This window comes from Corapipo altera, unplaced genomic scaffold (genome assembly GCF_003945725.1).
Source record: "Corapipo altera isolate COAL_440 unplaced genomic scaffold, ASM394572v1 141, whole genome shotgun sequence".
In the NCBI taxonomy this organism is placed as follows: Eukaryota; Metazoa; Chordata; class Aves; order Passeriformes; family Pipridae; genus Corapipo; species Corapipo altera.
This window is the reverse complement of record NW_020884971.1, coordinates 203,585-230,381: the sequence shown is the minus strand read 5'-3', so window position 1 is coordinate 230,381 and position 26,797 is coordinate 203,585. Positions and strand designations below refer to the sequence as shown.

The 26,797-nt window shown below is 42.0% G+C and overlaps 1 protein-coding gene across 3 annotated transcripts; it reads right to left on the bottom strand.

The window, feature by feature from the left end:
- DYNC1LI2 (dynein cytoplasmic 1 light intermediate chain 2) lies at positions 1-26,773 on the bottom strand. 3 transcript variants are annotated; one of them, XM_027665141.1, is made up of 13 exons: positions 26,581-26,773; positions 25,906-25,979; positions 25,386-25,502; positions 19,101-19,331; positions 12,677-12,843; positions 12,332-12,425; positions 11,658-11,793; positions 11,229-11,340; positions 10,530-10,589; positions 9,804-9,845; positions 9,258-9,375; positions 8,195-8,311; positions 1-2,998 (listed from the first exon to the last, which is right to left on the bottom strand). In XM_027665141.1, the coding sequence occupies exons 1-13, from the start codon at positions 26,673-26,675 to the stop codon at positions 2,892-2,894; spliced, it is 1,470 nt and encodes a 489-aa protein (XP_027520942.1). In that variant the 5' UTR covers positions 26,676-26,773; the 3' UTR covers positions 1-2,891. The 3 variants fall into 3 exon arrangements, with proteins under 3 accessions (XP_027520942.1, XP_027520943.1, XP_027520944.1); XM_027665142.1 differs by lacking the exon at positions 26,581-26,773 and adding an exon at positions 26,143-26,351; XM_027665143.1 differs by lacking the exon at positions 19,101-19,331 and having other exon boundaries at positions 26,581-26,736.
- Positions 26,774-26,797: the final 24 nt, after the last annotated feature.

Below are 26,797 nucleotides of genomic sequence, written 5' to 3'. Positions count from 1 at the left end.
TAAAGCAGTCTGGATTCATGTTTATTGAAGCCAGTAATTAAAGACGTCCTCGTTTTGCCAGCACTAGAAAGCAAAGTTCCACATGACTGCACCTGGTTAAAGCCATACAACTGGACTAAGGTTTGTTCATACATTTGCAGTCCTAATTGTAAGTTGGAAAAAAAACCCCAATAAACTTAGTATACAGGACAGTGAACTTTCATTTACAGCATGTATATTGTTAAGTTCACGATGTACAGAGCAGTCACTTCCAACGTAGTTAAATTAAATAAAATATGAAATTCTGTTCAGTTTAAACAGGTTGTTTTTTTTAAATGCCAATAAAAAAAAGTGCAAACTTAAAATCAAGCAGCATAATCACAGCATTTTTATGGAGGGCCAATCTTTAAACTTTTCTATTTGCTTCAAGTTGAATGCTTTCATCTTTTGTTTTCATAGTTTAAACATGAACAGTAGATGCAGTCACTATAATGCATATAAATATAGGCATATAATAGTTTAAACAGTCTACCATACAAGTGTATCTGCAAATAAAATGAAGTTTCACTTGAAAATGTAAAGGCTGTTTGCATTTGGCCTTTGGTTCCAATGCTTGAAGATACCAGAATAACAACTGTGCAGCTCACCAAAGCCCACAGACCTTGGCAACCACAGGATGCTACATTACTTACAACTCTCTTCAATAAACTAGGAGCATTCACTTGCAATTAGAAACTGGAAATCTGGTTCTCTTTTGTCTTTCTGCAAAGTTGGTAAGTTATACATCAACAGTTTTGATCCATTTTAGTATACTTAACACTTTTATAGATCTGGAAAGTACTTCAATTTTAAGTTTTAGCCATATTGCTAGAAAAGTGCTTATCAGGTTAGACGACTTTTTAGGCAGTTTCAGACTGAAGTTTTCAAACTGTATCCCATTCCAATCACACACTTTTTCCATCTTCCTGTCCAATTTGTGATGGTTTGGTCTCTAATCTCAGCTCTCAGTGTCAGGAGGACAGTGTGTAATCACTTCTGGTGTGGTAACTTGCAACTGGCACCTGTTACACCAGCAAGTACATCCACATCCCCAGCCCCAGGCTTAGTCTAACTGTGATCTAGACAGCTGTATAACTTCAGGTCATACCATTTATTACAAAAGTAAAAAAAAAAGAAAAAAAAAAGAAAAAAAAAAGAAAAATATAGTATTTTCAACAAAAAAACCTGGCACAAGTAACATACTCATGTTAATGTTTGTAGGAGGCAAGTAAATACTCTTAGCTTCCTAGGTGTTTAGACAGACTTACATGAACAGCCTCTTGATGTCACACAGGATTTGAGGTTAACACCCAGCACTGTGTTAGTGGTCAGTCTAGTTCTGTATATTTAAGTAACAATATATATTAGGGAAGTTATATCCAGACATTGGATTTAGTACAACAAGTTCATATCAATAAAAAGTAAACTCTGTATAAATCAAATTGTGGTTTTTCCCTTCAGCATTAAGAGCACAGCATATGCTTGGTATCTCTAATTTCTGGTAGTGTGTCCATGTAAAACAAGCATACTGTGTATAAAATCAAAGTGCCATTTCAGTAACCAGAGCAGTTTGTTTGCTTTGACAGAATGATGGTTTGTGTGCCCATGGACAGAGCTCTGTTACAGCAACAGGGACACCCCCAGCCCATCTTTCCAAATGAAATGCTACATGAAAGAAAACACAAGCCCACTTCTTCAGCACGTCCATCCCTACACATTCATCCTTTTCAGGTTACCTTCTCAATTGGAGTTGGCTGCACCTGCAGCACACGTGGTTGGAACTAGGGCCTTGAAAGTTTTTTTTAAAAACTTCCAGAGGTGTAAGGCAGGAATCAAATTTAGCTTGGTAGCTAAGATTTAGTTACAAAAAAAAGTAAGACAAAAAAAATGACTGAGAGTGTTCTGTAGCACATTTCATTATGGGAAAATGATCCATCACCCACCATTCTTCATAGGCTTGCCTCTTGGCATAAAAAAAGGCAGAAGCTATCAGAAAACAGGATTTAAAATTAAATACAAACTGCCAAACTACTGTTTTTAAAATAAAACCAAACAGTGACTGTTTGTACTACAGTGCACAATAAGTTCAAGCACCTTCTAAAGACACATCACACACTGTGCCAGGCACTTGGATCTAAACAAGTTTAGTTTCTCCCTTTGTTAGCTACACCAGAAAGGGCATCCACACTCTTAAGACTTCTTTAAAAACTAAAACAAGATTTATAACAAGAATAAATTCCCATGGTTCTTAGTGTTTGGCCTGGAATTCTCCAATGTAAAGTAGTCTTTTAAAAACAGTGACTATTTACCCCGTGTGAAACACAGGATTTAACAACATTGCTCCTCTCCAGTCAATCCAACATTCTGGTTTCTCGCTGTCCCAAATCCTTTGCCCCTTACAGGGTCCATCCCCTACCTAGGCTTCTTTCACCTAATTAATGCTGTTGCACCACCACCCCCACCACTCCAAGAATACAATGCATTTGCAAACATACAAGTAGCCAATTCCAGTAACTCTGAAAGAAGGTTTCATTGCTCTTCCTTGCCTCGTGTGCAGTCAGTAGTACTTTAAAAAGAATTCTCCATTTTGCTTCTCTGTGTTCTTCACAACAGGAAATGCAGCTGCACCTGCTTTACCTCCAAACCAAAAGAATTGCCCTATATAAACTCTAAATGGTTATCTTATACAGAGGGATTTTATATGCAAACTTCCTGAATGTGCACTTTTGACTGGGACAAGGCAATGATGGAGTAAGCTCATTTCCCCTGCCCCAAGAAAACTGATAGCATCTGCCATAGCAGAAAATTCCTGGTCTTATCAGATCACTATACATAGTTATTTGGTCATTTACAGATGCATTTGTGACGTGCTATCAAGCTTCATTCTCTGCTGGAGGAGAGTTTGTTGTTACCATGGGGTCTGGCTTCCGAGTGATCCTGTCCAGCTCCTCCTGAGCATTTGCCAAAACTGTCTTTTGTCCTAAAAAGAAAATGGTTAAAGCAGTCAAATTTTAGTTAAATGTTTTAACCAATACGTAAAGTTTTCATAAAAATCACTTTTATATGACAAGATATTACTTATTTCTCGTTATTTTGGCACCTCCCCAAGACATGGCACAATACAGGGCGTTGCCTGTGTAAAGACTGATAAATACTAAGGTTTAAGTCACTTTAAAAAGAGGTGAAATGCTGAATTCTACAGCAGCATAAAGCACAGAAATACCTGTGATATGTTTTATAGCAAATAACATTTTAAAAATAACCATATTTAGGATTTTCCATAAAACCTAACCATACACAATTCTATTATTAGCACTGACAGCAGGGACTTTATTTAAACCCCAGTTTTACCCATAAGGTATGTGGGACACCTGCTACCAAAAAATCACCTTTGGTCGCACTTGTACTTGCTGCACTTGAAGTATTAAACAACTAACAGGAAGAACTCCCCCCTTAAAAAAGGGGACATGAATTGCATATTCATGTAGTATCTCCAAGCAGTCATTTCAAAGGACTTCTTCAATTGGAAACAGACCCTCTGAAGCATTTCATGGAAAGGCATATCTTACATTTTTATACTGGACTCCAAACTTTTGAACAATTCCCTAACTGAACCATCAGCTTCCTTCTATCATTCTGAAAATTATAAACCCACAGACAAATTCATCACTGAAATTGGAACAATACATCCTAATGTGTGGAGCATACAAGCATTTAAGATTAAAAAGCTATATTTTTAGACAAAAAGTAGATTATATAACCATGTACAGCTTCCTTACATAGCCAAAGAATTTAACAAGCATCTGTTTTCCAGCTCAAATGTGTGTGAAATATTAGGTGGATTTTTTCCAGGGTACATGCTGAAAACATTAAGAAGGCAAGATTTGACTGTTAGAGATTTAAGTGGTTTTTTTCCAAAGTACAAAGACATAACCAAGTTAAAAGGGCACCTTTCTTCACTATGAAGGTTTTAGACTTAAGCACTACTCATAAGCCATAGCACTCTTAACAGCACCTATTCAGAGTAGGAGTATTTCAACAGAATTTAAGAATTAGTGCATCAACTATAACAGAACTTAAAATACAAAACACTTTCATGGAGACTAATGGTACCTTGGAGTTAAAAAATCCTAAACCCTAACACAATACAACCCACACAAAATTCTTGCTTAAACAAAAGTAGATCTAAAAAACTGGAGGGTTTTTTTTATGCTGGATGAACTGGATCCTGAGGCCTCCCAAAATCCCACCAAGCAGCTGTGTCCTGAAATCCCTCAGCCTGGGCAGGAAGAGCATTCCAAGCTGTTCAGGGAGATGTGGGATAACCCCACCCACCACTGCAGGGGAGCACCTTTCCCAGAGGAGGAACACAAGGAGCTGTTCCTAAGCCAATAAAAATCCCCCTCAGTTCTGGATCAGTGATACTGAACCTGGCTTCCAGGTTCCCCACAGATCTGTCAGGGATGGTGAAGGCCTTGGGCAGTCAGATGTGTCCTGCACAGTTCCATGTTTCCCTTGTGGGTCAGAGTGAGAGCAGACAAGCCCAGCTCTTTACAGGAATGCAGGGGGAAGGCAACCTTAGAATTTGCAAGAATCTTCTTGTGAATATAAATGAAACCTTATTAAGTCTAGAAGACAATGTGAAGCAAAATAATCCACCACAGAAACTACCAGTTGAAGTTCTTTGAAATATCGTGGTCTAGACATCAAAGAGAGACAGCCCAGAAATATAAAGGCAAACAAGACACTTGAGGAATTACACAGCATGAAAAATGGAGGTGACACTGCAGCATCTGCCCAGATGAGAGAGTTCTCTCAGGTAAGGATTAACAGAGCAGAGACCAATCCATCATTAGGCTGACCAGGATGCTGAGATCCACAATGTCTCTCTCATCCTGTGACAGAATCTCAACATTTCACCCTCAGGATATTCATAGCTACGAGAGAAACAGATGGTCTCTTTAAAGCTAAATATTTTTGTCATCAACTTGCTGAAAACCTAGGGCTCTTTAAATAGTTCAGACATTTAAAATGCCTACAAAGACAATTCTAGCACATTTACTCACACAGAGGGTGCTGCTGTAAATAAGGCTTTCTCCAAGATATTTTCCTCAGCTCCTCCACAGGAGAACAAGTGATGACCAGCTACTCATAAACCCAACAGGAGCTTTCAGATCCCAACACCAGGAGCCCTTACCTCCTCAGGAAAGTTAAATCTCCCACTAGTTGCACATGAGGTGTGAGCACAGCAGCTGAGAGGGAACAGGCACACTGGGGAGCGAAAGCCTCCGTTCTGTTCCCAAAGTCAGGGATGAGCGTGAGCTGCCAACTTGATGCAGCCAAGAAAAGCCAACTGAGACCTTGAGATCACTCAAAGTCCTTCCACCCAAGCAAGAGAACTGCTGCACCAGTTATGTCTACAATGAGGTATTTCTGGAGTGCTGCATGCCATGTGCTAATCACTCATGTTCAAGGGAACAGTGATGGGAACTAAGGAAGAACAAACTAGTAAGGAAAACAGCTCAGCCTCTAGCAGAAGACTAATTTGGCTAATTTAGTCTAACAAACCCAAGACAGTTAAGACAGGATGCATGACTGCTGTCTCTAGATGTTTCAGGAGATAAATGACCTATTTAAATTAGAAGTTAATGCTGACACAAAGGGAAAAAAAAAGTAAATAAAAAGGGCACACAAAGCCATTTGTTATCTTTAAAAACTCCTGGAAGGCACATGATGTTCTAGAAGACTGAAAGAGGAAAGAGTAAAGCCCAAGACAGACTAGTTAGTTTTTACTCTAGTAATTTTTCTAGAAATTGTAATTAAGTTGTAGGTGCTTACAAACAGCACAACAATCAACATGGATCTATTACCAACAAGTTCTGTCAAGCCACCCAAGTTTTTTTCTATGACAGGTAACAGGTCCTGTGGAGAAGGGAGAAGTGGTTGATATCACATCTCACATAACCTTCATATAAATAAACTAGAAAAAACCCAGCCTTGGTATTTCAGAGAAATCATGTATTCTAATTCATAAAATTACCCATTAGTTATCCACAGTATTGGTCAATACTTTTGTTATCAATTTACCCTGTCCAACTGTTGAAGATATCAGATATCAGGTAAGCAGCCTGAAGGGACAACAAAGGATTTTGAAAGACAGGATTGGAGGAAAGAAGTTATTTATATAAATTATGAAAGTTGTGCATAATGATAGAGTGGCAAACAATGATTAAGCAAACATACAACCCTTTGAAACACTGAGGTAATTTGAGACAGACTGCCCAGCAGGCAGAAAATGTACTGAAGTGGCTGAGCTGTTGTAAAAAATCCCGATGAGTATGCCAGAGATGACAAACCCCAGTGTCACAGAGATGTCTGAACAGCAGCACAGCCTGCAGCACACAGGAAGGGCCCCTGCTCAGGGCTGACAGAGCCCTGTCTGACACCACCCTCACCCCTGAGCACCAGAACAAAAGGGCACCTGAGCACAGGCCAGGGAGGACTGGCAGAGCCATAAAAACACATCCTGTACACAGGTCTGGTTCTGTAGCCCAGACAAAAGTCACAGGCAAAGGGGAGCAGCTCTCAAATGTGCAAAGACAAAGGGGTCACACTGATCTCCAGCTCCTCAAACAGGACAAACAGTATTGGGATGAAGAAACACTGACTGTGCAAGAGGAAAAAAAAGCTATTAAGTACTGGAATAAGCTTCCTGGAGACATGACATCACAGCTTTTATTTCAGAGTTTGTTTGCTTTTTAATCACTACCCAGGCACTCCCCAACATCTGATTTTGCTTCAGATAAAAAACATAGGTGGAATAATACAAAACATTTCTAATTCTATTTCTATGAAACCAGTTAATTTGACACTGTGGTCAGTAGCAACACAAGGCTGCCTTTGAAGAAGCAGGGGACACCCTTCAGTGTTTAACTGAAGAGGGCACTCTGGATTAGGAAAGAATTAGTGAAGTATTTTTATAGCACAGATACAATAATATTATGTAAATAATATATAATACAAAAAAATTATTGTTATATTTAAATTTATTTATTATAATAAAGACAAAATTTCAGAATTCATCATGCTAAAACAAAACACACAACCCTCCCCACCTGATTGGCTCTAAGTCAAATTCTAGCCATCTTTGAGCTTTCAGAGCATGCAATGTCATATACAACCTTTCCCAACTAAAAAAAATAATTTAAAAAATCGTTATTTCCCCTCTGCAGGAATACTTTCAGTTCCAATACCCACAGTCCAGCTGCTCTGTGTCTCTGACTGACACACCATCAGTGTGGCTGGCATCAAATATTTTTCATTTCCAGTTCAGACTGTCTGAGCCTTACATTTCCCTCTCAGCAGGAGGAACTGTGGGCTTGGCATCACCATTACAGTTTACATCATTTCCCCAGCCTGGGGTCTATCAATAATTTAGTAGTGAAAGAACTCTGGAAGGAAAGCTCATGAACACTCCCCTGTCATGCAACACCAGTAAAAAGAAACAGTTAAATAATCAAAGTGGGACATTTCTAATTTCAGGTGGAATAACCATGTATTTTACACCACTGAGGTCTGTAGAGGTACCAAGTGTTCTGACAGGTTTCTTTTATATTCCCCTAAATTGGTGCAATGACTTATCCCCACATATCTCATCCAGTGCAGTCCCAGGCATGTACACAGCTGATCCACCTGATCAGTGTTATCAGCTGTGTTAGACCACAACAAATACTGAATAATTCATGAGAGAATAACTTCAAGCTGTCATAAGAATTCATTTCAACTTGAACTCTGGAGAGATTTCAATAGTTTCACTGCTAAGTCCAGTCCAAATCCAACAAACTGCATCTCCTTCAAGCAATAGCAAAGTGTCAAGAAAGGCAGGAATTCTCTAGTTGAAAACAAAATTATCACTTTTTGAGTATGATCAAGACTCAAATGTTATTGATATCCCAGCAGTAAAACCTCACTCAAAGGTTCGAGTCATAACAGGCTCAAGAGAAGCCCTGGAGTTGTGATGTTGCAGTAGTTTAGTTCTTTTTTAAGGACTGCACATTTTGACTGCACACTGTCAAGGTCTGACTGACCAGTGTAAAAGGTACATCCAGTTAGAGCAATGTGGGCCAAATAAAATATTATAAATCTGCAAAACAAACTGCAATAACAAGTCCAATACCTGATTTCTTGGCTGTGCTTTGCACTCCTCCAGCACCAGGACTTCCAGGAGAGCCAGTCTTTTTGCTCAAGAGACTGTTAAAGAAACTAGCCAAGACACCTTCACTTGCAGCATTGTCTAAATAAAAACCAAATATGTTTATATCACACAGAGCACTCAGAGCTGGTAAATGACAGCACTTATTTTTATACACATAAATACAACTCTCTTATTAATCAAGGAAATAAGCCTCAGATATGAGAGCCTGTCCTTGCTCAGTGTAAAGACACTGGTCCTTTGCATACTTTGGCAAAGTCAGAGATGACTGAAAGCATTTTACCGCTTTTCGGGGGGGGGGGGTTTCATCAAATTTTAATCTAAATATTTGTATGCTTTTGGGGTTTCCCCAAAATGTAGAAGCCAAGAACAAAAGCATTAAGAATGGTTGTGCAATTCAAACATTGACAAGCCCATTAACAAACTGCACAGATGTTCCAGACCAGCCTTTCACGCCACAGGACTTTCCATAAATCAGAACTTGGAAATCCAGCAATGCCACAGGACCCAGAAGTGCATTTTACCCCCTAAGGGAGGTATTGCACCACAAAAACAAAAATCAACACTGGCCCTGCCAATGGAGAGGAAAGAAAGCCCTCAATAACATGGAGCTGCATCCCAGGGCTGAGGCAGGGCAAGTGTCACTGTCAAGGGACCTCATCTGCCACAGAAAATGACATTCCAGAGAGGGTCTGGAGGAACAGCTTTCACTGTGGATTCCACAATAAGTGATATAAAGTATAAACTAATAATCCAACTGATGCCTATTAAATGTACACAGGCAACTAAAGGAAATCACGATATATTTGATCTCTGTCTGACTGCTTGGCAGGAACAGAACTCTAACTCAAGTCAGATAAATGACAAGAGAAGAAAAAAAAATCAAACCTGAATTATGTAATAAATTCATTTCTGTTATTAACTAACTATACCATTAGTGAATAAATTCAGAAATATTTCTACAGAATTGGATTTTTTTTTTCAGGGAAGTAACACATGCTTAAAACAATAAAATGCTTATTCATACTTTTAATATTTGGATCTGGTTTCTTAACTGATGTTATTGGTGAGGCACTGGGGACGTTGGCAGGACCAGCTCTGCCTTGAGTTCTTGGGGATCCTGCAGGGCCTCTTGCAGGAGATTCCTTAAAAAAAGTCCAAATCACACTAATTAGGGAACTTAAATGGATTAGTTATATGAAGCAAATGTAACATTACATACAAATGACTTTTTCAACCTTTATATTAGCACTGCAGTGCTGCACACTGGAGAAAGAAAACAAACAGCCAAAACACCTTTGGGGCTGTGCCCCACTAAAAGAGAGGCTGAATCACTGTAGGAATATTTCAGGTCAATAATCATCAGATATTTCTACGTTTCCACAGTGAATTAGAACAAAGCAATTTATAAGCAACATTTTAAACTACCGTCTTATTATTTGCTTTCTGCAGTTTGGGGAGATTATGTAGGTTACATTTAAACTTAAAAAATGAACCTCTACAGATTAGAATCATTCCCTTTTCCCTAGAAGGAAACAAAACACCTCCCACTCTTTTCCTTGGATCTACTTACTGATGCTCTTGTAGGCGTTGCTGGCTGTTTGGCAAGGAATGACTGCAACAACAACACAATAAGAGTATTAAACACATTTCAGACAATAGAAAGGAATAAAATTGATTTTTTTCCTGATATTTACAGGATTCCTCTTTGATATTTATATACTTCCCAGCTCCATCTCTAGAGGACTAAGCTACAGTGAATAAATAAGCTTTGGTCCTTTGTCTTATACAGCCAGTCCAGAACACTAAGCCAGAATCACAGACACCCCAGTCTGTAACCTCCAGGATATTTATAACCAGAGGAAAGGATTAGTAGGTATTTAAACAACAGAGCAGTAAAGAGAAAAACCAAGTTACTGCACAGCCAAATTTGACACCTTGAAGTCTTTCAAGCCTCTGGTTGGAAGAAAACTGCAATGTTCTGACGTTAGGTTTTAAAAGTATTTATATTGTACAGATCAATACAACTCTGTGGTGAAATTCCAAATTGTCCTCTTCCCCCCTGACATGTAAATTATTCTGTTCTCAGCATATCTTCCTTTCACCTTGCCAAGATAAGTGGCCATAATTTTTACTGTGAAAATACAGTCTTACTGCACAATTACATCTGAATTTGCACAGCTGAAAAACAGCTACCAAGTGATTTAAAGGAGGGATGAAAAACTGGAGGTAATAACCACAGAGAACTTAAAGTGAAATCTTATATAGTTAGGACTTATTTTCATTCTTCCATTCTTACCTGCTGCTTCATAAGAAACACTTGCTCATCTTCTGCTGCCAGCTCTTTGTCATGGACTAACTGTTGGACAAAACATTTTGTTATTAGAAGTAAAAACTGAAATTACTGTAACTTTTGTTTATGTTTTTGTGATCAAAAGGGGAGAGGGACAAATCTTTCAGACCATTCTTTCCCTTTTTTTAACTCTTCTTTCACATTTAAAATAACAATATTAAAGAAATTGTCATTAAAAGAAGTAAGATAAAAAATACTGGAGCAGCCTAACATTGCTGCCAGCCTGTGGGTAGAAAGATCCCAGAAAGATGAGCACTTGGCAAGTTGCCACCCCAGCATCTCTTCAAAGTCCTGAGGCTGCCTTGCTTTGCCTTTACACTGTAACCTCAGTGCCTTGTGTGTAAAGGGGTAAATTGCTGAGGTCCTAAAACAGAATTTGCCGTTTTCTAAAAGTGTTTGTGCCCCACACATGTAAAAATGGTATAATCTGAAATATAATATTTCTGGACTGCCTTTCATTCAATAAGGTGAATTTGATTGCAGTGTTTTAAATAACCAGGTAATGAAAGCCTGATGTTTCACACATTTGGATTTATAAAAGTTGCATTTATATTTGGAGTTCTTCAATAGTAACAGTCATTAGCAGCCATTCAAGCCAACTGCACTTATTTGTTGGGGGGCAGGGAAGAGTTCACCCCTTTTTACCTTTCTTACAGGAGGTTTTACAATAAAGTCCTCATATGCATCTTCTGGTTTTACTGTTGTGAAGTTTTCATGCAAAATGGCAATTTTCTTCTCATTGTCCCAACCAGCAGGTCTACAAAAAGGAGGAAAGATTTGCCTTTTCAGTCACAAAAAGCTCGTCTACAGAGACCATTTATTGACTGCCCTCTACTTAAATAAGGCCATTTTCTTACAGGTCAGTCCTAATTCTCAGCTGAGTTCCAAAGGTATAATACCCTGAGTCAAGTAACCCAAGCAATATGCACTGAATTGTTTTTTCAACTGGGGATTTCACAAGACTCACACATGAAGCTTTTAAACACCACAAACCATTCAGGTTATTTTTATACAGGTCCCATGAAGTGCTTAGGAAAACAACGTGAAGCTGTGCTGCCTGTACAAGTGACTTACATAAAAACTGCATCCTTTTCTACCACTAAGGCAGGTGTGGTAAACTGGAAACCGTATGTTTTATGTACAATGTACTTATACAGCAGGTCAAGGTTCTTTTCCTCCTTAACTGATGTATAAATCAAGGCAGCCCCATCTGAGTAGCTATTTAAGGAAAATGATGTAGGATACACTTAATAAATTATAGTAATAATTTCAAAACAGGAGTTTATAGACTTATATATACTAGATTTAGTTTGGAGAAGTAGGTCAAGGCAAAACCTGAAGCCAGTTAATACTCAGGGAGAGGAAGGGGATATAACAGGACAAGACTCATGATGTTTTTCTTTGACATACACAAAAGCCATCCATCCTCCCAGGCACTTAACTTGGGAATTCAAACACTTGAGAGACTGCTGAGACCTCAGGTTTACATGGAAATTGCAAATTCTGAGGGGAAAACCAAGAAAAACCACCTCACAAAATGTAAGACAAAGGAACAAAACCTCCAAATCCCATGCACAATTTAAAAACTATCAATGATTTTATACATCTCTCAGTATTTTCAAAACAACACACACTACACATTAATCTTGAAGTGCAATTTCTTGCATTAACTTTATGTGCAATTTAACATTAAAACATATTTTCTTGCTTCCAAATTACAGCAAATCTCTTGAGCACAGGAAGGATACACTGTAAGCAGAACCTCCGGATGTGTGACTGGATGAAGTCAAAGTGTTCTTCCCTGTAATCGTGCTCCTTCTCTAGTACACTCACTGCATCACACTGGGAGGGAAACAAAACCAGAAAAACCAATCATTTCATCCCAGAACATCTCAAAATATCATCTTTAATATTACACACACATCACATTTACTTCGAACCTTTGGTTTTGAAATGCCACCAATAAATCAAAAGATAAAATAAATTGTGTTACTATTAATCCAGAATTCATTCTGCATGTCTGTAGGAAGCATGCCTTCTAAAAGAAAAGGAACCAAATTTTTCCATTGTAGCCAACAGAAGGAAGAACTCACTTTTGTACACACCACCAGCACAGGAATGCCCAGGTTGTGGGTCAGCACATTTTCTCCAAGGGGCAAAGAAACGTGTTCATCCTCCTGGCCAGAAGAAGGGCCTCTCCTCTGGGGTGATCCCTGGTAGCCTTCTTCAGGTTCTACATACTCTTGAAACTCCTTTATGACTATAAAGAGAGAGATCTTAGGGTACAACAAAGGAAGGAGTTCTTTTTAAACCATAATTAATCTCAATTTTTTTTTTTATTTTTGTACTAGGTGAGAACTGAATGCATGTTAAGCCCTGTTGCCCCTTCAAACACAACAATCCCCCTCCATCAAAAGTGACAGCAAACTAAATCGGGTGGAATTTGGAGCCATTACAAATAATCAAAACGAGCTGCAAGAGCTGTAGTATGTACAAATGCACATTCCTCAGTGTTTCATTAGGGGCAGTTGACAAAAGAAAACATAAATGTAGTTTAGCAACACAGTCTCTGCTCAGTGCAATTGGTACCTCTTTTGGCAGGAGTGGTGAAAATGTAAATGTACCCAGAGAACACGAAGCTGCAACAGCCACTTTTTCTTATAAAGTCATTGCTTAAGTTTCTATTACTCTGCATTTCTGTTGCAGGCAGCCAGTGCTAGAAATATAAACCCTACACTGCACAAAAACAGACCCAAGGACATCTACAGGTTAGCTCAGAGACTCAGCTGTGCTCTGGAAAACTCCACTGGGGTCCAGGGGAAACCAGGTGCTTTCTAGGTTTTCAATTTTAATTTTATGGCAACAATGACTGTTCCAATAATATTGAATAGTACAAATCCTGCAGCACCACCTAAGGAACAGTATTAACACCAATCTGGAAATGCACTGTGAACCCACACATGCTTTATCAAAACTGGGCTGCAGTTTACAGCTTTAATGCCCTTTTCCAGGGTGAAAGCCCCAGAGCAGCTAAATCTGTGTCCAGAGTGTGTTCCCAGGCACAGCACTGGACTCTCCCTCAGGTGACAATGCCACCTGCAGCCTCCTCCTGCTCCTCCCTCAATCATGAGGAACCCTCAAGGAACGAGCCAAGCACACTCCATGATTTGCTCCCATGAAGGCATCTTTATCTTAGGAACAGTGGGAGCAGACTGAGTGTGTGCAGAGTGAGGAAAACACCTGGAAAAAGCCACCCATCCCCAGCCCAGTCCCAAAGGGAGTCTATTCAATGCCTCTCCCTGTGCCAGGTACTGCAGGCCAGCTGATACTGCTGAGCTTTAGGAAGTGTAAAACCTCAGGGAAGTTACTAATACAAACCTTGCAAAATGAAGTCACTGTACCTTTTCAAAATAGGAACCATTCCTGCAATAGATGGGGGTGTGGAAGGAAGAGCAAATCAGAAAAACACTCCTGTTCAAAGCTGCACAATCTACAGTTTTTAGCTGAAATATAAAGTTGTGTGATTCTTGTGGAAAAGAAGAGAGCTCTAGTCCAGAGAAAAGCTTAAAACCTCAAACTAAATACAGACCATAAGACTTCCAATCACCAATTCAATATAACCCACTGTCCAAGGAAATTAAAAACAATGGCCTGCAGTTGATTTTAAAGGTGGGGAGGCAGTGCCTTCTGGTGGAGAGAGAACAGCACTGCTCAGAGAGATGCTTCCCTCCAGGACTGCTTCACCCTCAGCAAAGGCAGATCACAATTCCACTGTACATTCTGCACATTCCAGGTGGGTACTGCCTATCTCACCAAAAGCAAATTCATTCCAGCACACTTAATAGAAAAGGGCTTTAAATACTTACTTACTTTTATTAACTTTACTATTACTCAGACTCTTTCTACCTCAGAATGGAAAAATCCTATTGAAGAGAAGTGTATCACAGCAGTTTAAAAGAGTCACCATTTACCACTCCCACAGTGGTTCAGATAAGCCCCTCTGACTTAGTCATATGCAAAAGAATATTTGACAGTACTGCTCTCAATTTACTACAGCACTGAAACCAGACAATATTCATTTCCCAGGTTTTGTTCATATCAAAGCAAAAAAATCTTTTCTTTACTCAGATACTTGGTAGCATAAACCCTTCAAATTTGGGAAATAAAAGCCTCTCCTGAAAACAGTAAGACTTGACAATATAATACAAAACATTACTCAAGATGTCACAAGAATTTTCCTAATTTAAACAGTAGAAACGTCAGAAGTCTGATGGAAAATCCTCAGGGATTTCTGCTGAATGGGACTGAAACCACAGTCCTAGAGAGCCAAAACTCCCAGCTCTTCCCTCTCCCCAAGACAGGTGTACCAAACCACAGGCACACCAGAGCAGCCACCAAGGCCATCCCTCACTCTGGGTGATCCACACACAGAGGGGGAAAAACCTTCCCTGTGGAGCTGAAGTGTTTGTGTGGATTGCTAATAACACCCATGGACTGGCACTGACCCCTGACAGAGACTGAGAAATGGAACCCAGCACTCAGCTTTAGTCCACAACAGCATCTGCTGATGCTCTGAACAAATACCTCCCAGAGTTAAAGGGTAAAAGCCATAGTAAGAACCTCCAACTACTGCACCTTGAACAGAGGGAAATCACTTTAATCCAGAAACAAGTGGAAGTGGCTGTCAGCAACAGGCTTTTAAACACTTCAAGTCTTTAATTCAACCCCCATTCCCATTCAAAATTTAGTCTTAAGTCCAAGCAAACCTGTACCCCCAGTGCTGTCAAACATTGCACTCTAAGCAGTTAACAAAGCAGCTCACTGCAGTTGGAGTGTTTCTCTGACACTCAGCAATTTAATACTTTATCCAGACCTCCCATTTTAGGAGGATTCCATTTCTCAGTTGATCTCCACCCTCAAGCTTTTAATGGACAAATTTCCTTGTGTGTCCAAACAACTTGTACAACCTTTTCCCTTTTCTCTAGCAGGCTATGAAGATTTGCTCCTCCACATAATGCATATTAAGCAATCAGATTCTGTGGGGTATGGAAAGTAACTCTTTATTAAGAAGTACGAGACAGTGACTTTGGTTTAAGGTTTCTGAACAGGAAATACACATAAGATGATGCCCATAAAATAGGAAGCCAGAAAAGCAACTGTTCATCTGCCAAATCAGTAACATTTTGCTCCTTGTCAGCACTAGGAATGAAAAAACTAACCCCAGGTGATGGCATTCCATTGAAATCACACTGACTGATCTACCAAACTCATGGCTTATCCAGGCTTTTAGAGTTTTAGAGTTTTGCATTTAACACAGCAAATGAAAGCAAGGTTCCAGCAACCTGTTTTGTTCTCCTGTTACTGCTTATTTAGCAAAGGTACTGCCAGGTGACTCCGACAGAACAGCTGAACACTCCTGACAGGCAATCACTGGGAGCACCACCAGAAAGCACCCACAATTATTCTTAGGTTTGATCCAGAAACAATCAGATCCTCAGGCCTGGAGTACTGATTAACTGCAACAAGGAAATGGAAGGCAAACACTCCAACTTACTTAACTAGGTAGATCCTAAAGGCCCTGAATAGGAGTATAAGAAAAATGCAGAATATTTTTCAGAGACAATCATTCCCTATTTACACTCTATTAAGTTTCACAATCAATTCACACAACTTTTAGCTTTTTTGTGCCCTGTCTTTACTGATCATAAATTTTAGTCTTGTGAAAAGAATTCCTAGGCAAAAGATGCCTGGGCAAACTAAGTTTCTTTTACCTTAGGAAATCTTTCAGCTGTATGTCAGACCAAAAAGAAGGTAAACAGTCTGAAACTAAGTAGTATCCCCTTCAAGCTAAATTAATTTTCAGAAAAATATGTTACTGTGTTTCAATTCTTTAGCTTCAAGTGATCCAGAGGACATCAGTATAATCACCATTTTACAAGTACACCTCCTTTCTGCAGTTCTGGATTCTTGACAGTTGTCTTTTCTGCTTTGCTGTCTTAAATAGGAAGGTAAAATTTACATATTCCCTGAAATAATTATTCAAATGTGTGTTATTTAAATAACGATTTACCATAATTGAGCTTGAATTAAATTAGAATATTTGACATTATGTATGTGAATTCACATTAGCTTTTAGCAAGGAATTTCCAGAGCAGCTCAGTGACAGGAGTGCAGACAGACCCTTGGTATATCCTGGACAATTCCATTCCTTTCAAGGCAGCCTGTTGTTTCCACCTGTGTCCTGCTCCCATTCTGGAAGCTCTCACTCAAAAGGGAAGTTCCTCCTGTTCCAGAAGGCCAAGAGTCAGTATCTCCAAGAGCAAACACAGGACCAAGGGCTGGGTGGAGAAAGGCCCCACAACCCCTGAAAGCAAAGCCAAGCAGTCCAAAGTCCAGCTCCATGGAGAAATGGGAGCCAACCAAAGGGTTTCTGGAAGCTCTTCAGACCATGGCAATGGAGAAGGAACAACCCAGCAGCACTTTGGGATAATCCTGGACAGCGTTTCTCCAGGGTCAACGAGAACTGTGGTGTAAGAGCCAAGGAAAGCTCTGCAGCCACTCAGCTGGGCCACAGAGGGTGCAGGAGCAGGAGAGAGGGAACAGGCTCTGCTGAAGGCAGGAAACACCTCCAGCCACGTGGTGTCCTGGTGCAGGGGGGTTTACTGGGATGGATTCAGCACATCCCACCTCTCTGTACTCTGTTCCTGTGCTCTGACTGCCTGCTCTGCACAGGCACTTCAGTAGCCTGGTTTTTACATATCTGGGCTATTGCACCACAGTGATTGTCCATGTTCTAAGGGGCAGTTTTCCTCAGGAAGCACAGGCAGCAGCATTTCAGCAAGGAGCACTTTGCTGGTGTAGCTTTGTGGATGGCCAGGAGTGCCAGGGCCTGAGCACTGCCACAGGTACCACGGGCTGGGAGGGGAACTCCCAGGATGGCCAAAGCTCTGGGCACACACCCAGCCTCAGGGACAGGCTGCCAGAAGGCAGAAGACAAGGGTCCTGCACAGTGCCTGGGAACAGGAGCAGGATGGAAGTTTGGGCACATCGGGGCCCTGAGTGACTGAGGTGCTGACACACCCAAAATCAGGGGATGGCACCAGAGTTCTGCCCGTGGGGAACTCAGCACCTCTCAGCCCTGCCTGTGCTTCCACTCCACCAGGGCACAAAAGAAACCAGGAGTTCCTACAGTATTTTAGATATCTCTAAGATGCTACTATTGAAAAGTCTTCCAAGCTCCTCAGACCTGGCACTAAAGCTTTGCCATGGATGTAACTGGCTCCTGCACAGAGTGCACTCTTAGTGAAGGCTGAAACACTTCTCAAAACTAAAATTTAAGCACACAAACTCCACCTTTATCTGGATTTCCATAAAATTTGCTGTCCCAGAAAAGTGCAAGTTGACTTAACTGTTATATTTTGATACTAGAACTACCTTTCAATTTCCCATTCCCCCAAAAAATCCCCCCCCTAAAAACCCCAGAACTTTTTCCATTCAAAACTGTCATATTTTACTTTTTTCCCTAATATTAACCTGATAATCAAACCCAGTGGTTTTAAGTTTAAACTCTAACTCATATGCTGTAGGCACAAGGCTTTTGGGAACATAATATTTAACATTCAGAAAGGATATCAGCCATACAAATACACCTGAAGGCTCACAGGCCAAAGAGATCACACTGATCCCTAGAGGGAACCTCAGGAATATACCAGACAGCATTTGCAAGGTTTACACATGCAGCACAGAGAGCCAGCCCAGAACAAAACCCCCAACCAGCAAGGATCAGCCTGAATCTGTACTTCACCTGGACAGGAATTCACGTTCCTAAGGGCTTTTCCACTGAAGGAATTTAATTGGAGTAATTCAATATGAAAACAGAAAAAATTCAAGAAACATGCAGAAGTATTTTAGGAAAAAAAAGCAGCTGAAGGAAAGAATACTGCAGCAATGACTGCTTGCCAGTGCCAGGTTCTGTCCTGCCACGGATATGCCAGGAAAGAAGGTTAATTTATACAACATTCCTGAAGTCACAGGGTAGGAATGGCTGCAGTGAGAGCCAATTAGCTGGACCAGGGTCACAGTCTGAGCTCCGAGACAAACAAGGACAAAGAGATCTTCTGGAAGACAAGCACAGTGTGGGAATGGACCTGGCTTGGATACCACAGGAAAGCAAACACCTCGCCCCATTAATGAATTTTGTCACCATTTTTAAAGAAGAGAATCTGTCATTTTATGGAGTTATTTTTTTAAAATTGCCCTTTCTAAAACCCAAATTATCAAAATCTCATTATTGCATGGGATATGGACCAATAATTCACTTGATGCTTTGTCAGCACTGAAAAACTGGTAGAGTTGTTCAAGTAGAGTCTATTTGAATTAGAGTTGCTGTGACAACTTCGAAGTCATTCCTATCCAACCCATTCTCAAAACACTAATCCAAAGAAATCTATCATTGTAAAAGAAAGCAGCAGGAGCTAATAAAAAAAAGAACAAGAATACATAGATGTAAAGACTTACACTTCTGCTCCATGTGTCTCATCTCTTCTGGAGGAATCTTCATCTTATCAATGTGCTCTTGCAAGACACTGGCCCATTTCTGTAAAGACTCCATAACAGTCCAAGGTCTAGACATATCTGCCACAAACACTACGAGGGTGTCCTGCAGGGACTCTGCAGACACTGCAAACTTCAGCAGCCCCTTGTGGTACAAGTCTCCATCCAGGATCCAAACGTTACAGCGAGTGTGGTCTGAAAGGAAAAGGTGCAGTTGTAACTCAACAGTGGCCAAGGCCTGGCTTTGCTAGTCTAGGCTTAAACAGATGAGTGCATTAGTGTTAAATGGAAGGCCCAGCTCCCAGCAGCCTGTTTGTTTTTAAGACAGGTCCACATGTACATACCTACATTACTCAGCAGATACTTTCATTTCTTGGTTCAGAATATTTTCCTTAAAAAAAATAATTCCTGTTCTTGGGCTTTTCCTAAGGACAGCTGACACAACTGCTTTAAATCCTGCACAAGAGGCCTGAATTTGAACCACGCAAGTGAAACCAGAGGACATGACACAAACTGTGGGGTTGAAGGGGAGACCTGCCCGAGGTGTCCCCCAGACACATGAGCTGGTTTAACACTCTGGAGACATCTCCCACCAGAAATAAGCAGCAAACAAGATACAAGCAATAAGCAGCTTAGCTTTCTAGCACAGGAGTGGGAGGAGCAAACACAGGATAAACTTAAACCTACCCAACAAGGTTGTGCTCCCGCTCTTAATTCACACTGACTTAACTCTGGCTACTACTTGCAGGCTCCTCACAGGATGAGTACCAGAGAAATGACTTGGGATTTTAGCTTTTGTGTTTCTCCTCCAGGTGTTTTAATAGTGGCTGGACATTTTTTGTTCAAATGGGATCAGCTGGCATTTTACCCCAAAACAGAACTCTTGGCAAGAACACAAAAACTGAAAATGAAGTTTCATCCAGGAATGATGTATCAGATACCGTGAACAACCAATTCTGTCCACATTAAAAAAAAATTAAATTACTTTATCCTCAGAATTTTTTCCTCTTGAAAAGGGACATTGTTTCTATCCATTTTTTGTTTCTATATTCTACACTCTTCCTAGTACCCCTTCCTAAGTATTCTCCATACTCCACTATGCAGAGGGAACAGTGAGTCTCTCTCTTGCACCACACACATGTGAATTCTTGAATAGACAGATCTGCAAACCAATCACTGCAGAACCCAGATTTTCAAAACAGCTACTGAGCTTCATGATTATGCTGCCTCACTGTACTTCCCTGCCTTGAGTCTTTCAACTTCTCAAAATAAATCCAGTTACTGTGGCTATCATAACTTAATTCTAGGAAGCAATCCATCAGGATGCTCCTGGCTCCAGAAAAGAGCTTGATTAAGAAATCTGGAAGGAGAAGAGATTACAGACACATACATACTACCCCTTCAATCAGATCTTGGGTAAAATTCCTGAACAGCCAAGTTACATCAAGAAGCTGCACATGAGCAGTCTTCATTCGGGATTTGCTCTGCTCCTACTTAAGTTCTGTTGGGCTGTCCTAAGACATCCCAACATCAGCCATCCCACAAACACGGCACAGCCACACTTGGAACTTACAGATCTTCTCACTCCCACCTGCACACCTCAGACCCACCCTTCAGAAAACAGCTGGGATAATCCCTGTGCATCCAAGAAATGCATATTCAGCACTGTTCCCCCTTCCTCCCCCCACTTCAGGACACATCCCACTGGTGTCCCACGGGATTCTCACAGCACTGGATGTTCACATCTAAAGCTGTCAAAGACCTCTGAAGATAGAGGGAGGGCCTGGTAAAAGTTTGGAAAACAGAAAGCAAGGTGGGGCATAATGTGAACCCACTTACACATTTCCCATCACACAACAGTAATGAAACATCTGGGCAGGACTGTTACACTCTGCATTCTAGAAACCTCCTTTGCACATTCCCAACACAGCAACCTGCCAGGGAATAAACACCCAGCGAGCCTTCTGTGAGCTAAAGGCTATAAATAGACAGGAACTGTGTCTGTGCACAACTGTCTCCTTGGAGCATGAATGAAACTTTTAAAAACATAACTAAGTCTGCCTATAGCTCATCAAAGTTTACAGCTCTGACCAGCACTTCGATGGATTCTCCTGTGGGGAGTGCTTGGATTGCAGAAAAGACTCTCACACCTGGACAAGTAACAAAAATGAATAAATATCCTAATTCACAGCTTCTAAGTCACCCTTTATAGCCAGTGTCTAAGGGTTTGTTTGCTAAACACCTTTGTCCCACTTCAGAATTTCAATTTTGCTTAACACCTGGAATGCAGACTGGAACTGGGACACAGGTGGAACTAGAAAGCATTTGGAACTATCACTCAAATGAAACCAATCTGCCAGGAAGACTGGAAGCCTGTCACTCACATTAAAATGTACTTTAACAAAACATGTAACACTGTATGAAAAGGAAAGGGTTTGCTCCTTTCTTACAGGACATAGATATGTCTTGTGACTGATGTTTGCTAAAATATACAACACCCTTCAAAACACAGCACTGGTTGCTCACAGTTTGGCAAGGACTTGATGGCAAAGTCAGCTTTGTCAGCACCACATCAAGCTCCTGATTAGTAATGAATGACAACTGGGCCCTTCATAGTGGTCATGACAAGAGACACCATAACAGAGCAAACCACTACCAGATCCTGTTGGAAAAGCAGGTGCTACTTATTACTGCTAAAATACATCTCTAAATCCTGTCAATACCCCATTATCCCTTCAGTCATGAAAAAGATTTGCCAACTTGGATGAATTTTACTGCAGATGGTGGACTGTGTGAACTGCAACTGCATCTGCATTTATTCCAAAGGCACAATTAGATATCCCTTGTCCAAGCTGTGAAGAGAAGCAAAAAAGGAGAAAACTTTCACAAGAACCACTTTAAAGATGTTGACAAAAAAGACAGTTTTCCCATTAGAAACCAGTGTACCAGCAAGACTTGGCTCAATGTGGAACAACCAGTTCAACTGGAATATGCATAGGATATGAGTGAGGCCAGTCCAAACCTGAGGCAAAACTCAAGACTGCTTGATTCTGTTACAAGTTAGAATTCAACAGCAGAGTGGCTCAGCTTCCCTGGCACAGTCAGGACAGCTGGATTGCATTTGCAGTCTGAGGCAGCTCAGAAAGTCCTGTGGTGCTTGTAGTTTCCAGCTGACCCACCAGGCTGGCTAGCTCACTGCTCTGCTGCACATCCTCAGTGTGACTCTGCCCCACCACTGCAAGACATCCTGAAAGCTCCTCTACAGACACAGAGCCTTTAAGGAAATTATGCAGAGCTTCTCTTCTACCTCCTACAAATTCAGATTCTTAGTTCTCAAAAGCAGACTAACCAGCACAGACACAAAACATCTGTTCATCACAAAGACAGGCAAAAATTAAAAGCGGCCTCACTCCCTGAGAAATTCCACTAACCGAGGGCTCTCCGGCCTGGGCTCCAAGGCAGGGAATATCCCGAGTTAACTGCCCAGCCAGTGCTGAAAGTGCTTTCCTCCAGAGGGTGGTGGTGTATGCAGGAGCTGCCATATGCTCCAGGGATAACCTACCCAGGGATTTAGGAGAATGCTCTCTCTCAGGCACCTCCAAACCTCTGCTCAAACACATGCCTTGGGCAGAATTTGGGATGGTACCCCAGGAAAGAGACTTTTAAGGCAGAGAATCAGCAGCAGACTCGGATTCTAAGTTCCCCTGAGCCCTGGAGGCCAAAGCCCTGCATGTCACACTGAACCAGGAGCACCTGACAGACCTGGAGTAGCTGGCTGCCAACAGGGGGCCATGTGATTTGGCCACCCCTGTGACACCCAAAATGAGACAAGCAGACTTAAAACACTTCCAGACTTAGGAGCAAAGATAAACACACACCCCATCCCTTCCTGTCTCCAACCTTCCCCAAAACAGGACTACTCTGATCATTAGACCAGCATTGGCCACTGCCCAGAAACCAGCAGGTAACAGGGAAAACCAAAAAGTTACTGCATGAGCCACAGGGGCCCTTCAAGAAAAAACTGCTTTCTGTGCATTAGTTTAAATCCCCTACAAGCTAAAAAGAACTTAATCCTTAGGGCAAAAGTAACTGTAAACTAAGATGTGCATCCAGCAATCTAGAGAAATTCTACTTTAAATGTAGGAGAAGCCAAGTTCAAATATCCCTTAAAGAGGAAGGGGGGAGTGATGGGATAAGATACAACACAGATTTCCCTTAAGATTTCCAAAGGGAGGTGGGAGGTAGATAATGACTCAGCACTATGACTAAAATATTTCTTCTGGGCAGAATATAATTCTTCATTTCAGAAGAGTGGAAGGTAAAGAGAGCAAAGAAATCTTCTACCACTTGGGAAAGATGCTGAGAAGATCTTCTCACGCCACTACAGAGTTTCAGCTACCAGTGTTGATCTGACAGCCCTGGAAATCCTTGTGGTTTGGTCAGGGATAGGCTGGGGGATGATAAAAAGCAGACACCCTCAACCCCCCTATCTGGCAGTGAGCTCCTGAATGCCTGTCCTGAGTTTCCTCGTGGCTTCCAAGAATTGTGGGTCAATTATACAGCCTTTGTTCCCAAATCCATATCTGAGCATACACACACCTGAAGCACACAGAGTTTAAAAATCAAATCCCAACCTGTCCTAGAGAAGGAAGAGTGTTATCTCAGCCTGCTGGGAGGTCCTGACCCACTTTGCTATTTATTTTGCTTGCGGGTGACACTAATGAGACAGAAAGGAAAAAGGGATGTATTATTAGATCCTAACACATCCATTAGAAGGATGCATGAAGACCTGAATTCTCCCATGGAGTCTGCAAGTCAGTTAAAAAGGTCTCTTTTTTCCCTGCTAGTGCTGCCTGAGTTCTCATGACAGGCCTCTCCTCATCACCCCAAATAGTTATCACTTTCAGATACTCAGGAATAGCCACAAAATATTTCCAAAGTAGGGATACACTTGAGGTTTGATAGGTAACACCAGGAAAAACAGCACAGCAAGCATTTTTCTACTTAGAATACCATCTCCTTTGAAGTTGCCAGAAGCCTGATGACACAGGCTCTTAACTGCTAATCATAGGGCTTTCTCCCCCTGAAGTGTTCACACCGAGCTAAAGCAGACTGTGCAGGAGGGAAGGTACTGACACCCAGACCCTGAAGGGGCCAAGAATGGCTCAGCACTTCAAATTACAGCCCAAAAGATTTTTAGGAACTGCAAGATTAGGAGGCCACAGAAGACACAGGCAATGTACTCATCCTCTCATTGTGCCTAACTTAGTATCCAAAGAGTTTCCTGCCACATGAGTGCAGGGCCCATCTCCATAACAACAGTCACATATGGCACTTCATCACTCCTGCAAGACTCAGTACATCTCCAGCTCCAAAATACCATTAGAGGAGCTTCCTAGTCCACTTGTTTTCAGGAACAGGGATGAACCACCATCACTGCTTCCCTCTGCACTCAAAACTCAGAAGGAGCTCATGAATAGGGACTGTCATTCCCCTTTTTAAAGACAAACTAATCCAAGGAGTTGAGTCTCTGGCAGCTTGTCCAAAATGAGACAAGCAGAGGCACATTTAGGAGCAAAGATAACAAACTCAATCCCCATCTCTTCCTGTCTCCAACCTTCCCAAAACCAGGACTATTGTGGTCATTAGACATGTTTTCTTGTCATTGTCTCCCTCCCATACAGCAGAGACAAGCAATGATCAACAGCAACAAAAAGACAAGGGGTAAAGAGACAAGCTCCAACTTGAGCAAAGGAAATACTAGTTCTGACTCTAAGTTCTGTTCTTCACTCAATCAGCTCTAACAAAACATCTGTTACAGTCAAAACTCCACACATAGCCCCCACAAGAAAACACCCAGACCCTGAGCCCAGAAATCCACACTAGAACTCCGTTCTCAGGGATGTATCACTTTCTTTCCACAGCAGCCACAGCAAATGACGTTAGAGCTGCTACAAATCACCATCAGCAAAGGCATCTCCCCTCCCAGGGAATGGATCCCAAGAGCTGCCCAAGGGGACCTTCCCCTCACACACAGGCCGAGCTGCCAGAGGGGCAGGAGGGGGAATTCACCCCGACTGTGGAACACACCTCACTGCACAGCCATGGATACAGCTGGTAAAACACACAGCACAACCCTGAACCAGCTGCCTGGGTGGAACCCAAAACACACTCATGAGACCACAATCATTAACGTGGCATGTCAGCTACTTAATTACAGTAAAGAGATTATGTACTAAACGAACTTACCATCTCTGTCCTCGTCGTGGATATTCAGATACAAGTATTCCAGTCCTCTGCCTTTCTTGCCATGCTCTGCTCCCTGTATTTTGGCCATGAGTGTGGTTTTACCTGAACCATCGTCACCTGTCAGTAAGTTTGTAGGGAAAAAAAAAAGACACCTTCAGAATTACCTTTAACTTCATAGAAAAGATTTATTCACAACTTAATTAATCAGAAGCATCATTGTACATTCCTGAATCGTAGTTATTTGTTGTTCTCTTTCAAGTATTCCAGCTTATACCATAACAATAAGAATGAAGCACTAACTTATTCTCTATTATTATTTGTTTAAATATGTTATAAATCTAACAGTGTAAAACAAAAAAAAGAGTAAACCTAGTGAAGACCAGACCACAGATCAAATTACATAACCCAACTGCAACAAACCTATGTGTCAGTCTGTTCACATCATTGCTTTAAATACGCCTGGTTCCTACAAATAAAAACCCAACAAACCACCGCCCAAGTGCTCACATGTGTTACTTACCAAAAACGAGGATGTTCTTGCCCGATGGCAGCTTCGATCTGGACCGTGTGGAGACTTCGCTGAGGATAGAGGACCTGGAAAAGCAGGGAAAGGAGCCGCGTTATCCCGGCACAGACCCAGCACAGAGCCCGCGGGCCCGGCCCGTGAGCTCGGCACATCCACCCCGGCTGGCACCGACCGCCCGTGGGGTCACAGCCACAGAACCCACCGCATTTTAACACACTGAAGGCGTGGCACCTTTTTGGGAAGGTTTTCTCAAACTGAGAAATTGCTTTGCTTTCTCAAATTGAGAAATCTCAAACTGATTTCTAACACACAGGCAGCAGCGTCTGAAGTTGTTCTCCGTTATGACAGGCCACGTTACTACTGAACATCACTTTTCGGCTGCTGACTAACGCTCCCCGCAATCGGTGCTGCATTTCGCACGCATTTTCCTGCCGTTACGGGTATTTTAGCAGCGTTACTCAGGGCTAACAAACAAGGGACCGAGCCCGCACAGCCGGCTCTCCGGCCCGCGCCCCGCGCTGCCCCTTCGGGGGCTCCGCTCCCTCACGCCGGGCCCAGCGCTGCCACGCGCGGGCCGGGCCGGGCCCAGGGCCCCGCTCCGCCAAGGCTCGGCCGCTCCCGGCCCCGGCCCGCGCGGGGAGGCCCCGCCGAGCCCCGCCGGCCGCTCACCAGAGGTTCTGCCCCTCGTCCTCCTCGCCGGGCAGCTCGGCCGCGCCGGGCCCGTCCGGCCCCCCCAGCTTCTTCTCCGCCAGCACCGGCGCCATCTTGGAGCCGCCGCCACAAAGAGTGACCTCACTGGGCCCGGCCCCGCCCGGCCGATCCCCCGCCCCCGGCACCGCCCGGCCCGGGCACCGCCCCGGGCACCGCCCCCAGACAGACACCGCCC

Excerpts from the sequence above, each read along its gene's own strand:
- DYNC1LI2 (XM_027665141.1), bottom strand. The coding sequence starts at position 26,675 with ATGGCGCCGGTGCTGGCGGAGAAGAAGCTGGGGGGGCCGGACGGGCCC. Across the intron at positions 9,846-10,529 it reads TGTTTCTTATGAAGCAGCAG|TCATTCCTTGCCAAACAGCC; the intron begins GTAAGAATGGAA and ends TTGTTGTTGCAG. Across the intron at positions 9,376-9,803 it reads CAACGCCTACAAGAGCATCA|GAATCTCCTGCAAGAGGCCC; the intron begins GTAAGTAGATCC and ends ACTTTTTTTAAG.